The sequence below is a fragment of the Xiphophorus hellerii genome, chromosome 16, assembly GCF_003331165.1.
Source record: "Xiphophorus hellerii strain 12219 chromosome 16, Xiphophorus_hellerii-4.1, whole genome shotgun sequence".
Classification (NCBI taxonomy): Eukaryota; Metazoa; Chordata; class Actinopteri; order Cyprinodontiformes; family Poeciliidae; genus Xiphophorus; species Xiphophorus hellerii.
Window position 1 is genome coordinate 1,122,982 of NC_045687.1, and position 17,691 is coordinate 1,140,672.

The window sequence follows — 17,691 nt, forward strand, 5'->3', positions numbered from 1 at the left end:
TGAAGAGTTAAATGAGTTCAAATAAATAATGTGGTAGAATCCTGATGACTGAAGTTTGCAGTAGAAAATGTGTTGAACCTTCAAAGGAAGTGAATCTTTTCTCTGGAGCTTCGGTCTAGTTAAATCCTGGCGTTCTGGTGCTTTTCTGCGCAGTTTGGCCTGAACTTGCTGCAGCGCCACCTAGCTGCAGAGAACGTTTGACATGAAGCTGTAAACTGCCACCCCCCTCCGCTGATGTCAGGAGGCTCAGTGGGGAAACGGACAGAACGTTGATTATATGTTTGAATCATGAATGCACAATCAAGACCTTTTCCCAGTCATTATGAAAATGGGGTTGATGGCATCCACTTAAAGAAGGCTCCCCTGTTTTCAAACCTCTGCGGCTTGTCTTGACATTTCAAAAAGTCCCACAGTGCTGAAATTTTAACGAGTGCTGACATTATCACTCAAGTCTTCGTTAGAGATTCTTATGAGGAGGTCGATATTTTGGATGACAGAACCTAATCAATTAAGCCTGCGGCCTCTTAGCGTGTGACGCTGCAGTCACTCCGACTGTCACCGGGTAAAAACAGAGAAAACGCTCCGACTCCCTCTGATGACAAATTAATCACAAGTCTTGTAATAAATACTGTTAAATGCAGTTGTAGTGTCTCTCAACACGCAGAGCCTCCCGGTTTACAGCCACTGTTAATTACCATCATCATCCACAATTGTTTACTTGTTGCAAATTATCATTTAATTAGGTAACTTCAGAACGAGGATCCAAATATTATGGATGGATCATAACAAGATCAGAGGAAGCGACTCCAGCAGCCGCTTAAGGAAGCTTAACTCTGTAGGACAAGTATCAATCACATTTCTATGTAAATAGATGTAATTATCTGTTGTAATCATCACACGTCGCAGGAAAAGCCTGCGGCTGAGATTCTGTAAAGTGGAAATTGTTCGACTGACAGGAGAAACGAGGAGCTGAAGAAAAACACGAAGACGTCCAGATAGGAGACGAACTGGAGAAACTCTTCCTCCACGGAGACGCGAGTCTGGAGACAAATAGATGAATCAATAAATGATTATAACAGAAAAATAAAGGCATATCAACAAATATAAACTTGAATATTTTAAACATTCATTAATTTTACTCACATATAATCATTTATGTGTTTAATATTTTATTGGTTCTTTGCTGCAGTTAAATAATCTAAACTTCTGATTGCATTCTTAGTCCCGCCCATTATTTCAACATGTTAGGCTGATGGATCTGAATAAAAACCTAAAATGGTTAATATGAGAAATGATTAAAATGTATTTATTAATTATACATGATTAAAAATCTAATAAGTCAAATGTATTATTTTTTATTTTGAATACTGTATGACTCATTCAAGTCATTAATGTTTGTTTAGTTTTACTTTTGACTCCATAAAGGAACTGAAAGTCAACCTGCTTCCTGTTCCAGATAATCTGGACATTATGGGATTAAAAAGCTCTTCAGGCTGGATTTTTACTCCATAATCAATTTCAGCAGAAAAACCCAAAACTTAGTTTGTGTGAAATGAGATGAGCTTCACCTAAAGTGAAATTCCTGCAGATGTAAACAATCAGTGTTAGCATTCTGTTCGCTCTCCGTTAAATGCCACCAAGCAGCAGAGTTTGACTCATAATTACAAAGTCATTAAAAGATCTCGGTTGCAATTTTCCAGTTTGTGGTGTCTCGACAAGGCCCGCCTTTCCTCCTCCGTTTAATCGCTCCATCACCCTGCTTATCTACAGTTGCTATATGCCGAGGAGCCAATGTAATTATGGGAAAACACGGAGCGTAATTATAGAAAATAACTTACGGGATAATTCGTTTTAGAATACTCGGCTGCATTTTCTTCACACCAACAAAAGATGATGCCCTGAGAACGATTAGAGCGTCGTTATTTAATTGCTGCTGTCCTGCGTCGCCTCAGATCTGATTATTGTTGGTTTGAGCATCAGGCCAACGGACGGATGACATGCAGTCGTTAGTTCAAGAGGTGATATTATGGTTTGAAAGGAGAAAATGAAATTAGTTTTTCTGTTTTTATATTGTCAGAAATGCACCTAACAATGAAATATTTTCAATTCAGATTATTTAAATGGAAATATTAACCACATTGTCATGCTATATAATTATAGCTCAAATTTGTGCTGTTTACCAAGAGAATAAAAAGTTTATTTTTGTCCATTCCTGTTGCATAAATCAGAAGTCCAGTCCAGGTTCCAGTCCAGATTTTGAAGGAATCCCATGCTTAGCCTGACAGCGCCACCTATAGCTCAATAAGTTAGAAAATGATCAAAACTGTCATTTATTTCAGTGATTCAGCTACAAAAGTGAAACTCGTGGATGTTCTGCATACAGGTTTATTTTTCAAGAATTTATTTGTTCATTTAGATCAGGAATGTCAATCTCACAGTGGCTGTTTATTGATAAAACCCATTAAACTTTTAAAACATTATTAATTCATTGATAAATACTAATTCAAATGAACCTAACCGAGGTATTTCCTATGTTTGTGTCATGTGTCAAACTCAAGGCCCTGATTTGATCTCTAATCAGGTTTAAAACGAGCAGCTTGTGACCCTCAGTTTTCACTGAGCAGGTTTCTTTCTTCTGGGACGTTTTCCCGCCTCCGCTGCGAACTCTTCAGCCTTCCTGTTTCCTGTTCTTCTGGACTCCAATGTTCCACGGCAAGGATAACGGCAGCTTTGTGTGATGTTACTTCTGAGATATCGAAGAAGACATCAGATAAATCTGTGCTTATCCTTGTTAGTAAATCACAGACTCCCAGAAGCTGTTGGAGGCGCCGTCGTCGTGGGAAACGGTGACTGGTAAGACTCGGCTGGACCGTCGGATCCAAACAAACATGGCGGAGTCTCGTCCACATCTGGAGTTTGCGAGGTGGAAAATTAACTAATTTGTCAAAAGCTAAAAGAAAATCAGAGACAAACTAATCTATGAGTTTTTCTTAGAAGTTGTTTACTTGCAGACAGAGCTGGAATGATTTGCTCAGCGCACTAAAGGGAAAATTAGATTATTTTCTTTTAATTACCCAGAGATGTGGCATTAAGAGGCTTTGGTTTGTTTCACTGAAGCAGAGAGATCAGGAGGGACTCAACAGGAAACCAAGAAAATTACCAACAAGAGCCATTAAAACTTTGGTCTTCTCCGTTTTAATGATAATGTTTCTGTTCATAAAACCTGCAGGAGTTTTACACACAAAAACTGAAAGATTCACATCTATAAGCTCATTAATTTACTCCATATTTGATGTGGGCAGGATTTCTAAACCACTTCTCAATGTTAACTTTAACCAATGCAGATTTGTGTGTAGCTAAAATTGGGGGAAAAATGGCACGAATTTCAAATTTTATTACAAAATAATCTGAAAAGTGTGGAGTCCATCTGAGTCTGATGCCTCTAAATGAAAGGCAGGATCCATCTGCATGTGCAGCTGCTGCTGCTGCTGGTGGGAAACTGGTTTCCACACAAAATCATCATTTAAACAGAGTTTGGATTTGTTTATATTCATCTGGTATTAAAATGAGAAAAAAATCAAAAACAGAATGAGTGTGCAAGATGACGGGGTGGATGGTGACAGCAGGACTTTAATATCCAGATCCAGTTTGACTTATAAAAATGTTTTGTGCTTTTAGCTGCAGCATTTTGCATTTCATCAGCAAAACAGTTCAAAGGCTTCAAATCATAAAATATATCAATATATAAATATGAAGTATATAGCTCTAAACAGGAGGGGAGTCAGCCTTGATTTAAAGGAACTCAGTGTTTCAGCTGTTTTGTAGTTTTCTGGAAGTTTGTTCCAGATCTGTGGTGCCTAGAAGCTGAATGCTGCTTGCTGTTAAACCTTTCAGTGATTTAAAAACAGTCATTTAAAGTCTATTCTGTCAGTGGAGGACTGTAGAACCGGGTGGTGTCTCTATCCTCCTGGTTCTAGTCAGAACTCGAGCAGCAGCGTTCTGGACCGTTGGGTTGTCAATCAGACCTGTGAAGATGCTGCTGCAGGAATCAAAGCCACTAAAGAGAAACTAAAGCCTGGATGAGTTTCTCTGATCCGAGACTTTAGTCCTCTGGTCCTGGAAATGTTCTGCAGCTGGTAGAAGGCCCACTCTGGAACCGGCTTTATGTGGCTCTGAAGGGTCAGGTCAAAGGTCATCCTGATCTCTCGTTCCACACGGCCTAAAGAAGCTCCGAAGTGAGACTTTCTGTCAGAAACAATCGCAGAATGAAGTGATGTGTCTTGTCATGCTAACATGATGCTAACATGATGCTAAGTTGATGCTAACATGATGCTAACTTGATGCTAAGTTGATGCCTGTCAGCGTGCCAGCAGAGCGACAGCCCTGGCTGCGATGCTTCTGGCCGTCAGCTGCCCCAGAGCGAGGCGTTCAAAATGGATCTGGGTTGCCGTGGAAACCCCTCTGTCCGCCGGCTGAAACCCGCAGCATGCGCCCGCTTCCTTTGTGACATCGCTGCTGTCAGCCAGGCCTGCTGCATTATGCATCAGTACTCAGCAGGTCGCTGCTGCTGCAGACCGGATCCATTCTGACAACTGGATCTGGGAAAAGTTCAGCAGAAAATTCACCAGAAGTTAATTTATCAGGCTGCAGCTGCAGCTGGACGGAGAGACGGATCTGAATCACCAAGCCGTTCCCAATAAACTCGTCTTGTTTTCACCTCCCACCGACTTAAAGCTGCAGTTAAACTTTAAGTCTAAAATCGTCTTTTAATCGAGATGCAAGTGACATTTTCAGCTACAGCCTCTGGCTTGGCTAGAGATGAGGGTGATGGCACAGAGGCCTGGAGCGGAGATGAGTAATCAAAGTCCCACAGGACTTTATACTGTACATGCTCTTCATCGTCATCATCGTCCACAGAGCCAATCAGAGCTCAGGAAAACGTGAACGTGTCCGCGTCACGTCTGAATCTTCTCTGGCTTCTTCTGTTGAGGATTAGAGCGTTTCTCTGTATTCGTTGGCCAAACATTTATTTGCTTGTTGTGTCACAATAAGAGACGATCTGTGAAAACGTTCATAAAGTCACAAAGCAGAAATTATCCCAAACAAAATCCTCCGTTCCAGCTACTGAGTTTATTTTGCTTTCCATTCTGAGGAGAAAACAGAGTTCAGTCATAATTGGCTCCGAGATCCAATATTTGTAATGAGTCGGGCCTGCAGGGAGAACAAACCGGGACTGTTTGTTTATCCGATGTGGCTCCTTAAAACCAGTTAATCACATTTCAGCAACATATTTACATCTGGATCTGAGCAACACTCAACATTTGTCAGAAATGTCACATGCACCCAGAGGAGAATCCGCCCGGCGACATGCAAACACTGATCTTTAACTGAAGCAGAACCGGGCCTGGTCCAAAGCTCTTCACAGAGCTCACCAGAGCTCTCTGAGGCATTTAGGAAACACTTTCCTCTGTGTTTCTGCTCTCACTGGGTGACAAATGGACACGGCTGAATGCTAAGCAGCATGCTCTGAATATTGTCTGTAAAAAGCGGAGCGGCTCAGACGTTTTGTTCTCCGGCAGAATCAAATGACTGAGAGCAACAACGGATCACAGCGAGCCGAAGCTGCTTCTGTTCCTTTAACAGGTGATGATAATAACAGCCTAACGTAGAAATGTTAGTAAACCTTTTCTGAGCTGAAGCTCCAGCTGACGGGTTAGTCACCATCATTACTTCAGTCATTTTCTGAGGAAGATTTTCACCCGATTCCCACAGGAGGATCTTTGTGGCTGAAATGTGATATTTTTCTGTTGCATGAGGAAAAAGTAGAACATGGTTTGTATTTAATCCTTCAGTCAGGCGTCTTCTGCTTCAGAATGAGTTTCATCCCACCAGCCCAGTTCAGGCCTCTTTAATTCAACTCCAGTCCGTTTGTCTAGAAAGTCCAGTTCGGTTGGTGAGGTGTGAACGCTAACTGACCTCTGACCTCTGGTCCTCCAAACCTCGGTCAGAGTTCGGTTGAAGTGAACTGTGGTTCAATGCAAACTGGAGACCGCTCCAAAAGTAGGAAGTGAACTACAGCGCAGGGCATTCTGGGTAAATACAACCAAAGCTAATGTGTTAGCCTAGCGCTAGCAGGGGAAACGGCTCCTGGTCTTTAGCCAAATCCCACTAAAATCTGACGCCTCCATCTTGTTTCCATCTGGTGAAGAAGGAAGTTGCTCTCAGAGTCTTCAGAGGTTTTTGTGTCATTTCCTTCAGTGGTTCTTGGTGCAGCGCCCCCACAGGCCAGGAGGGGAACAGGTTGGTTTGGGTCAGAACCACAGCAGCTGGAGGTGGAGCAGATGTTCTGGTTCCAGTAGAACCGAAGCTACTGGACCATCAGGAGGGAAAACAGCCCAAGTTTTTCACAAAGTGGTTTTCTCTTAAAGTTTCTTAAAGAACCAAACCAGTGAAACCAAATTTCCAACGTCTCCTATTGACTTTAGGACAAACAATTTATTTTTGGTTTTGGGAAAATATTTGCAGCGATTCTTTAAGATTTCTCATCACCTGTGATGAACTGACATAGTTTTTGCCTTCATTACAGAAACCCGTCAGCATTAGCTTTACAATCAAACTGCAGTAGTAGAAACGTGCATGTTCTCTTTTACTTTCATTTCTTCTTTCTTATTATGAGTGAAATATTAACCAAGATAAAAACATCCTAAAAGGTTCGATCTGATCTGATGTTTGTTTCCCTTCATAACATGGAATCACTAACAGTCTGGTTTCTCTGCTCCTGATTACTGAGGGATTTGTTCAGAAACCGTTTTTTTAACTAAAATAGGAAGTAATTCTGTAAATAAATTAGAATTAAAAGAAGAATCACTTTCCTGCCTGAGTGAGTTTTTATAACTGATAGATAAACCGAGGGAGGAGGAATGAGAGCAGATTTCTTCCTGTCTGCCAGGTTTTGACTGAGTTTTATTTGTCTTCTCTTTTCTTCTAACAACAGGAAACCACCACCATGAGTACCAGCACAGCCACCTGGACCTGACGGCGCTCACGCCCAAACTGGGTGAGTAAACGGGCCAACATGATCCTGACTGCAGGCTGCAAAGATCTGTTTTACTGGACGGTCGAAACCAAACAAATCCTTTCAGTTTCACAGAAGTAAATAAAAATATCTGATGTTTAGATTCCATCACTGCTCCCAGTTTATTTCTCTAAAAGTGATTTAATGTGGACCTTCACTGACCAGTCCTGCAGCTCAGCGACAAACTAATTCATGTGATTAATGAGTGAATCTGATGATTCCCTTTCTGGTATTCTGCAGCAGGCAGAGTTTTGGAGGTTAGTGTTTGGGTTCCTGTGTGTCGTCTGGATGCTTTTCTCTGGGAAATGGGTCTGAAAGTACTTTCAGAACCAAATGAGACTCTTCAAACAGCACTACTGAAGTCTGTTTAGCTCCATGCATAATTCACATTTTGCTCTTTTGGACCTTTTGTTAACCCGTAGCTGCAGTCTTGCCATTTTCCAAAGCGACGTCTTGTTGTGAAGCGTTTGTTGATAACCGTCCTCTCTCTCTCACTTGGACCCGTTAGCCCACAGACAAATGGTATACGGTAAGTGATACACATAGTGTTTATGTGTACGTTTTGATCACTTTTCGTTCAACATGTGTCATGAGCAGCAGAGATTCAAGCTGGTTTCCTGCACACCGGGATCATTTTGTTCTCATTTCAGTCTTTTTCAGTGCTTGTGTATTCTTTGCAGTCACAAAATGTCAAGCTGCTGCATTTCAATACATGACCTTTAGCCCAATCACTGAATCTGTTCTTTATTTCCCCGTGTGCCTGCGCCCCGCCGGCTCTCTGCCGGCCGTGCCGCAGCAGCCGCCCCAGGCCTATTTTTAATCGGGTCCCTGTCCTTCCCACCCACCGCGCCTCCCGACCCGTGACTGGTCGTCCCACATTCTGGAGCTGCAGGAGCTGCGCGCAGTGCGGGGAGCTGTAATGGTGTCATGAAATGGTTTCCTGAACTGAGGCGCTCGAGGCGCTGCGCTGAACTGTTGCTTTAATGCAGCTTTAGACGAATCAAAGCTGCAGAGAGGATCAGTTCATCAGAACACCAAAGTCTAACGACTGAATCCCGTCAGAGAGCCGAGCGGATTTGATGCTTCAACAGACGAAACTAAACACAAACATTCAAAACTGGTTGCATTTTCAAGCATTTCATTGGCTGGTGGCTATAAATCTCCATTAAGCCTGAACAGATTTATCACCTTATCAGCTGCAACAAAAGTCAAACATCTTCACTCAAAATGTTCTGTTGAAGCTGGAAAAACAAAACCAAGATAAATCATTTTAGAAATATTTTTATTGGCGTTTTTTCTGCACAATTCAACAGAGAAGCAAACAAATGTGATGGGTGGATTACACAACGACTGAAAAACGAGGCAAAAACTCCAAACTGATACTTTATTGAAGCATCTTTTCCATCGTAATATTTGCTGCTCTGCCTGGTTCTGTGAGGATTTTTAGATTCAGTTCAGGTCCAACAGATTCTTCAAAACATTGATCCTCCTCTTTATTCTCATCTGTTTGGATGAAACTTTCCAGATCTTCAGCTTTTTTGAAGGTTTTGGGCCAAAAATCGACTCGTGTTTGAAACTATTTAAAACCCACGTCCAGGGCATGATGCTGCCACCACCGTGTTTCATTGTGGGTTTGTTTCTTGGTGTTGTACAGTGTTTGTTTTTGGAACAGAGTTTCCTTGTTTCCCTCAAACTTACAGTTTGTTTGTTTTTGTTGGTTTTTCTCCCTTAAATCTGCATTTATTAATACTTGAACAGGAAATACTATGATATGTTTTGTGTTTTCTCCTGACTGATACATTTGCACACTGACCTGAGTCTGTAGATATTTTATAAATGATTCAAATATCAGGAAAATCCAACCAGCTTAGCTTAATTTCAGATTCACCAGATTATTTTTAATAGATCATAACTCAAGAAAAGTTTAATAAAAGAGTTTATATGTCTGTTGTCTCCCCAACAGATTTTGTTTGTTTTCCAGTTAATTTAATTTGTCACATTAAAGATGTAAAAAAGTTGAATATTTAAAACCGTCCACAGATTTTAGAGGATGAACATTTCACTGTACTTTTATTTCTGTTTATTTATTCTCTTCATAAATCAGATAAAAAACAGGAAAATAAAAAATAAGGCCGTGAATCTGAGAAAGCAAAGCAACAGAGAAACACACGGAGGATCCAGAGGGCGCCGACCTTCACCATGACCTTGAAACGGTTCTGGATCCAGATAACAGCTGGAACTTCAGAGAGAACAGCTCAAAATGTTTCCATCTACCTGAAAACGCATCATTGCATTTTAATATTTAGATTATTACAACAACTCCTTTGATCTGTTTCATTTTCACACATCCTGCCTCACTGCTTCAGCTGCATAAACCAAAGATGAAATCCTAATTTATGATTTATCAAACAAAATCTGCTTCTGTCATCAGAGTATGTGAGCCACATTGGTATCAGAAAATATCTCGTTATTGTTACTAAGAATAAACATTTCGTTCATTTATCCTTCTCAACCATCTAGAACTTTAATAAAATCTACATCCTTCAAAAACTGAGATTATCAGAATTTTCACTTTATAGAATTGAAACCAGAAGTTTACATAAACCAAATAAAAAACCTTTTTTCTGATTGTGTGAAGTTAAATCAGACCAAACGTCTGTTTTCCTCTGAATTCAAAGAAAGTCATAAAAAAATCTTTAAAAGTTTTTGCTCAGTTTTCAGTTTTTTAGCAAATAAAAATAATTTTGCTGATTCTAACGGACCTGAAACAAGAGAAGTTTGATCTCATCCAACTTCAGACAGTCAGAAAACTGTTTTTTTTATTCTGTGTATGTAACTTTAACTCTACATGTGACATTTATCCTGCACAAAAAATAATCAACTTTCAGGTGAGAAAAATGTAAGAAATAATCTCATGGCTAAAATCTTCTGACCCTTAAAGTAAAGTGTGTGAACTGAGGAATGAACGTTGGAACTAGAAACTGACCATCAGGTTTTAGTTTCAGGGTTTGAAAACTTATCCAATCAGGTTACTGGATCTATTTTTTGCATCTCTGAAATTTTTATTAGATTTATAAACTGTCACATCAAAGATAAAAAAAAAAAGCTTAGAAATGATTTATTGTGGTGACCTCTTAATTTTCCTTAAAACATCTGAACTTCTAACAAGCCTTAATAAAACTGGAGCTAACGCTAACATTGGAACGTTTCAGAGTAAATGTTGGGATGGTGCGGTGTAATTCCTGGCTGAATCTGTTCACATTGGTTCCCTCACTGAAGCAGGAAACCAGAACCGATATTCCCCAGACTGGAACACTAACAGCCTTTCTGACTGGTTGGAGTCCAGTTACCTCTCTGGGTCACTCCACACTGATTATTAGTGGTAAACAAATGCAAACTCCCAGACAAGCCACAGCAGATGGAAAAGTCCAGGTCATTCTTCAGATGACCTCTGAAGAATGTCGAAGTGTCTGAACCGCTTGGCTGCTACGAGTTAAAAACCGTTCAGAGCTGAAAGTTAAATGTTCCATGTAACACATGCAGCATTCAGTTTCTATTTTAGTTTTATTTCAAACCTAATTCAGTAAAACAAAAGGAGCCTCACCTGAAGATCTTCAGTTTGGACATTTCTCCTTCACTAAGCGCTCTGACTCGTCCTCTTTCTCTGACCGCAGTGCAACTTGTTCCCTTGTTCCCTGCAGACCGGCCGCAGCGGATCAACAACATCCTGACCTCGGCCACCGAGCCCTACGACGTTTCGCTGTCCAGATCCTTCCAGAACCTGAGCCACCTGCAGCCGTCCTACGAGCTGCCGCTCAAGCCCGACTTAAGTAAATACTCTCCTCACAGACTAAGTAGGTGCTCCTCCATTTGTCCTCCGTCGCCGTCGGAAACGAGCGACCCGGAATGACGTCACGCTCATGCCCCGTCCAGAAACGGGTTGATACGCCCCTGCATGCTCCTGATGACGCCTTGTGACCAGAACAGGGCGTCTCTGCGAGTCAGAATATCTTTAGAGGAGATCTAATGTGCAAGATTCACATTTTGCACATTTTTATCTGAACTGCTACTAAAAAACAGCCCAAGCATTTAAAAACGCAAAAAGGGATTTATTTTCAATAAATTTTGATTTTGGTGTCTAGAAAACAAACCGTTTCAAAAACTTCTCAATTGTCATTACCCAGCCCATTACCTAGCAACCCAAATTGAGATCCAGCATGTTTGGTCAGCTAGTCTTACCGCTGCATGTACAATGGCTGCTGGAAAACTCAAGTGTTTGGTTCTTGACTCAGCATCCAGAAACCACTCACTGCATTCTTGTTGGTTGTGCAGGAGGCTCCACTTCTGCTTTTCAAAGATGCACAGTTGTATAATTGCGCATTTGTTTACAGCCATTTTCACCTGCGAGTGTAAACTTTGAGTTGGGGGCGTGGCCAGCAGCAGCTTATTTGGATTTAAAGAGACAGAGACCGGAAAACAGCTGGAAATAGGCAGAACTGAGCAGACACAAATCATTTTGTGTAAAAATTGTAATGTACAGGTTTTGAATAGGCCACAGACCATCCTAACCTGTTCAAGGAATCATAATAAGTCATATTGAAGAAGGAAAATTCATATAATACATTGAAAAAGTGTTGCAAACTTAAAGAGGAAGTATTTGCATATTTTTTGCCAGTTCATAACACAATCAAGTAACCATGGTACCTTCAGTTTCTGTATAAATCAAACATGACATATGAGAAATTTGACTTGTCAAATTAAGACATGAAAAACAGTAGCAGATTTCATGTTTTAGCATCAAGTTGTTTTGCACACAATCATATGGATCAGCAACAGAAATGAGCCAAACGTCAACAACACCATGATACATGCAGAAAAGATAGCTAGCTAGCAGGGCTATGTTAGCAGTGAGTTAGCGGTAGCCTCAACCTCCTCCAGGCTCAGAATGAAGAAATCTGCGTGACTCAAATGTTTGCCTGCAGAAAAGTGAAATATACAAGATTTAATAGTTCTACCACTACAAAATGTAAGACATGTGATCAACATGTTTACTGTTTTTATTTTATTTTTAAATTTAGATGCAAGAATGTAAGACTTTTTAAGGACCCGGGAGCCTCAGTGAGCTCAGTTCCTGTGTGGTTCCTGGACTCTGTTCATATTTCATAATCAAATCCCTGGTCTGTTGGTCTGGTGTTTATTTACAGCGGCTGTAAGCCGGGAGAGAAACAACTGAAATGAATCGATGTGGGTAAAATAATCTTCATCACTGGAGTTTGACTGAAGCAGATGAACGTCTGGATGATATTCTGATTTAATGAGACGCTCCTGTATTTACACGTCTGGTCGTCCGTTCACCTTTTCACATTTTGTAAAGAAATGATCCTGAAACGCTTGAAGCCTCCATGTTTGTTCCCATCGCCTCATCGTGGAACCGCCGTGTAATCTGATCCCATCTGCAGCCCAAGTCATGCTGCTAATGTCTGTTAATGACATATTAAGAGCCTTTTCAGTAGAATATGGTTAATATGCCACCGTGATGGCGCCGTAATGTCAGAGCAATACCACAGTTCATTATCCTCAGAGTGAGATTAGCAGTGTCATTATGATGTGGGCTGACTGCTGCATGCTTCATGTCTTTCTTCTGTTGGTTTAATGTCACTGAAGCTAACAATTAGCCTGATGAGCATTACACAGGACATTATTTAACATCCTAAATGATGTTAAATTATGTGGCTGGACATTATACTGTATGTTCTTCTATAATCACTCTCTTGCAGCAGAACCCAGTCATTCAGACTGTTTGGGACAGAAGAAATGAATCTGAACAGACAGTAAAATAATGAACACTGAATGATTTCTAATCCAAAAGTAAGGAGCCTTCCCTTCCAGGACTGTTTGGTCGGTAGCAAAGCTGTCAACTGTATTAATATTTAAAAATAACCTAAAACCTTTAAGAAATGCAAACAGAAGGAATTACTGTGGAGCCCGACTATTCACGGATGTTTCTGTGGAAATTAAGTCCAAATATTCTCCTATTTGAAGAGCATAAATAAAATATTCAAAGGAAAATTCAGTTTGGAAAGATAGAAAAACTTCAGCTCTGCTTATGGAGAACCTGAATATTTCTGAGAAGTTTAACAGGAACATCAAACTCTGATGCACATTCAGGTTGTTTTATACAAAAACACAGAAAAATGTTCAAATGAAATATCAACAGATTTAGTGAGATTTTTGTGTTAACAAATGTAAAAATGTTTTAAACATTCAGGGGATAAAGATGTGAAATCAGATGATTTTTATTTACTTTTAGCTTTTAGCTGAAATTGATGTTTGGTTTCAGTTTCTGATTCCCTTTTGACGTTTGAATTTTTTTATTGCAATTTCTCAACTATTCTTCAAAAAAGATTTAGTTTTGATTTGCTCTGTAATTTTTTTTGCACTTTGTTTATTTAGGAAAAATATGCAAAAAAAAAGTCATAAATATATGTTAGTGATATTTAACTTTGAACAAATTCTGTTGAAGGTTTGAACAAAATAACTGAAAGGAAAAACTTCAAAAACACCAAAAGGTCGGAGCTTTGATGATATATCAAACTGAAGTATCGTATCGGTGATACGGTTGCAGTAGTCATAATAAATATTTGGTATCGCCTCCTGCTGGCCGTCTGCAGCTTCACGTTGTGATTACCACCCTGTTGTTTGGCTCTGCTTCCCCTTCCAGCTCTCCTTGAGAGGACGCTGCTTTAATCAAGCCACATTTTGTTCCTGCTTTTATCTGAAACTCTGCTTTCATCTATCAGACTCTGGGAACAGATAAGAGGAGCTGCTGTTTCCCATATTGTTCCTGATTTATCAGTCAACTTATGCGAGCCGCAGAAACTCGTTTGGCTTTTGCTGTTATCACATTTAGCAGATTTGTTGACTGTAAATCTTTTATAAAACGCTCTTCATTCCAGAGAGGTGTTTAACATTCAACGTGATTCTCAGCAGAAACATTACCGGCTCTTGGTCGGAGTGCTGCTGTTCTTTTAAAAGCATTCTTTCACCAGAGAGGCTCTCAGGTAAAACAGACTTTAAAGCGCCGCCACTCAAGGTCTGAAGTCACACAGACATAAAGCTACTTAGAGACGCCATTGGTCATTCATTAGGATGCATGAATGAAACATCTCCTTCCAGCGTTTATCTGGTTTGATGTGTTTCAAAAATAAATCTGCAAAGGAAGGAGCAGCTTTGGTAAAATAAAAAGGAAAGTACACACTCTTTCATTTCTTATCAGACCAACAAAAACACAACTAATCCAACTCTGTCTTTATTTATTAAGCAATAAGCAGCTAAGATAGAAAAGCTGTGTGAACAACCAGAACCTCATTAATCAATACTTTTATTTTATCACATATTTGTGGATGATTTTTGCTCCTTTTCTTCAAAGACTAAATCATATTTAAACTTTTAACAGCCAGACAGATTCTTTACTTTGGGACATTTTTCATACAGAGGAGTTCATAAAACCTGACATGAAGCTGCACATGCAGTGACCTTTGACCTGGAGGCCAACTGGCCTGGAGTCTCTGTGAGAAACAATCGTCTGAATTCACCTGGGTGTCCTTAACAACATTTCTAATTTGGCTTTTGTTAAATTTGTTTTCTTTGTTTTTTGAGTGCAGTGTTGAAAAACTACATTAATATATTCATAAACACATAGAACCATAATCTGCCAAAAATCTGTAAAAAAAATCTGACAGATCTTCACACATTTAAAAGCAGATTAAGCAGATTACACATATATTCCAGATTAAAATGTATCTAGCAATAATAAAATCTAAATTAGGATGAAAGCAAAACTATAATTATGAATCAAACTAAGTCATATTTGCTTGTGACTTTATTGAGTAAAAAAGAAAAATGCTTGCAGAATTGTGCATAAATCAAAACCCTTAGAGAAAAGCTTTTCATTTTCAGGTCAAATCCAAACTGCATGACGTCGGATCAGATGGAGGAGGAAGAACTTTCTGTCTCACTGGATTTAAACTCCACACAAGGAAACATTTAATTTGGTTCTTATTTAATAAAACTATTTCAAAAGACAGTAATAATGAACTAAATTCAATTAGTGCGGTTTGTTTGTAATGTTTTAATTAGCAGATTTAAAAATGAGAGCAGTGGAGAAACGTTTTGCTGTAACGAGGCAGACGGAGAACGCTGTGATGTCACCTTCATCAACGCTGTGATGTCACACAACACAGAGCACGCCATCATCCTCCAAGATGTAACCAACCGAAATGATGCCGCTGCCCTCCACACACACACACCCACGCACACACCCCCCCACACACACACACACACACACACACAGATCGCTTTATTAAGAATCTCCCACCAGATTCAGACGCGTCTGCATTACATGATTGCAGCCTTGTGGTGGATAAATCTAATGTTTGTACAGGATGTAATTTAGTGAAGTGGAAGCTGGAGTTTAATTATCTGTTTGTGGAAATGAACGTTTGCAGCTCCGGTTGGAGTTTAGGAGGCTAATAGCAAAGAGCTGCTGTTTTATCAGCGTCACATGAAAAATGAGCAGAAATGCCCTTTAATTATCTCAGCCCGGTGAAGTGAAGTGGCTGCATCAGTTTGCTCAGTAAAGTCAGGTTTACTGTTTAAATGCATCCATATGAGCCAGAATAATTAGGCTTTGATATCATAACTCCATGGCCGTTTCATCCAGACTGCAGCTGAAACAGACAACCCGGATCACCAGCTTCACGTGTTGGCTCCGGCGCCGACCCGCTACAGGCGGTCAGAACCAGGCCATCGTAAACCCAAAGGTTCAGATTCAGGGATAAAATTATTTTTATTCAAAGTTTGTTTCTGTCAGGAGAAGAATCACAATCTGCAAAACACCAGTTCTCTGTTTTAATTTACATTTAAATAAAAAACATGGATGTCAAAAGAAATTATGTAATATCGCTGCAATAGGTAATAATGTAATAAAATTTGGCTTCAAAATGTGATAAAATTTCATCAAAATCACATCATGTAATAAAGTTCTGACATGCAGCAGAAAGTATCACAACATGTTCAGGGATTTATTTTCACAGATTATTAGAAAACGCAGCTGGTTTTAGAAATGATGATGTAATAATGTGGCGCATTATCTAATAATCACTAACTGTATTTATCCTAATCATTCTAATGATCATCATGTTTCAGATCATATTCATATGTAAACTGAATAAATGTCTATTAACCTGCATGTCTTCAAAATGATTCAAAATGCCTTCAAGGTTTTTATTTTGTGTCGATTGTTACAAACTGCAGTTTTAATGACGTTTTATTACTTTTTAAACCCTGATTTTATTACATTATTACATAATGCTGCTTGTTTCCATTGGTGTTTTATTCTTTGCCCTCCGTACCATCACCCTAATCTTTAGCTTCTCCTACAGATTCTCTGTTGGTGTCAATCTAAAATGGTGATAATTATAGTCTGAAAATAATATTGGTAAAATTAAACATTGTAAATCTGTGAATAATCAAGTTTTGGTTTGTATTAATGTCGGTTACAGTATCAAACATTTATGCTGTTCCCAGTGTGAGAGCAGGAGTGAAAATGCTTCTATCATTTTGCCTCTGGTTGGGTTCGGTTGGCATTTTCAGCCAAAATGTCCCGTGTGAACCGACCCGGCAGGGACGGAGGCCAAAGGTCAGAGCCGGTTCACCTCATTACGATGCACAGCAGGAGCAGAGCAGCCGACCCGTGTCAGCCATCTGCAAGAAAACAAAAAAACACTCAATTAAAAACAAGAAACAAAGTAGAAGCTGTGATTTTCCTCCACATCTTTTTAGTTATGTATTTACCAACATGTCTCCAAAGCAGCAACAAACTACAACATATTAAAGGATGTTTGGACTGGAAACCTAAAATTACTGCAGGTAGTTTACAGCCAAACCAAAAATAGTTTTGGTTTGGTTATAAATAACTATTAATGTGGAAGGCAGTTATGAACAAAAATAGATTATTCATAAATATCGATTAAATGTAGTTAATGGCAGCAATTGTTCTATCAATGGAGAAATTAATTAAATGACACAAAAGTTGAAGTTACATCAATGCTTTAAAACAGGAAGGTAATGAGATTTCCTTATAGCCAGCCGTCCACCGTGGAGGTCATTGACCTTTTAGTTCTTTTAGTTCTTTTAGCGCTTTTAGTTCTTTTAGTCCTTTTAGTTCTTTTAGCGCTTTTAGTTCTTTTAGTTCTTTTAGCGCTTTTAGTTCTTTTAGTCCTTTTAGTTCTTTTAGCGCTTTTAGTTCTTTTAGTCCTTTTAGTTCTTTTAGTTCTTTTAGTCCTTTTAGTTCTTTTAGCGCTTTTAGTTCTTTTAGTCCTTTTAGTTCTTTTAGTCCTTTTAGTTATTTTAGTCCTTTTAGTCCTTTTAGTCCTTTAGTCCTTTTAGCCCTTTTAGTTATTTTAGTCCTTTTAGTCCTTTAGTCCTTTTAGCCCTTTTAGTTATTTTAGTCCTTTTAGTCCTTTTAGTCCTTTAGTCCTTTTAGCCCTTTTAGTTCTTTTAGTCCTTTTCTCCCACTAACACAGTAAAATCACATTTCGATCCATTTCTGAGAA

At 39.4% G+C, this 17,691-nt stretch overlaps 1 protein-coding gene across 6 annotated transcripts in view; it reads left to right on the plus strand.

Annotated features, from left to right (window-relative positions):
• shisa6 (shisa family member 6) overlaps nucleotides 1–17,691 on the plus strand; it is a 64,390-nt gene that overhangs the window by 40,975 nt on the left and 5,724 nt on the right. For 3 of the 6 annotated variants that reach the window (XM_032586376.1, XM_032586375.1, XM_032586377.1), the window contains 3 exons: nucleotides 6,995–7,057; nucleotides 7,584–7,604; nucleotides 10,777–10,929. In XM_032586376.1, the coding sequence (XP_032442267.1) occupies nucleotides 6,995–7,057; nucleotides 7,584–7,604; nucleotides 10,777–10,929 (237 nt within the window). The remainder of the gene's footprint in view (nucleotides 1–6,994; nucleotides 7,058–7,583; nucleotides 7,605–10,776; nucleotides 10,930–17,691) is intronic. The other 3 variants (XM_032586379.1, XM_032586378.1, XM_032586380.1) reach the window with 3 other exon arrangements.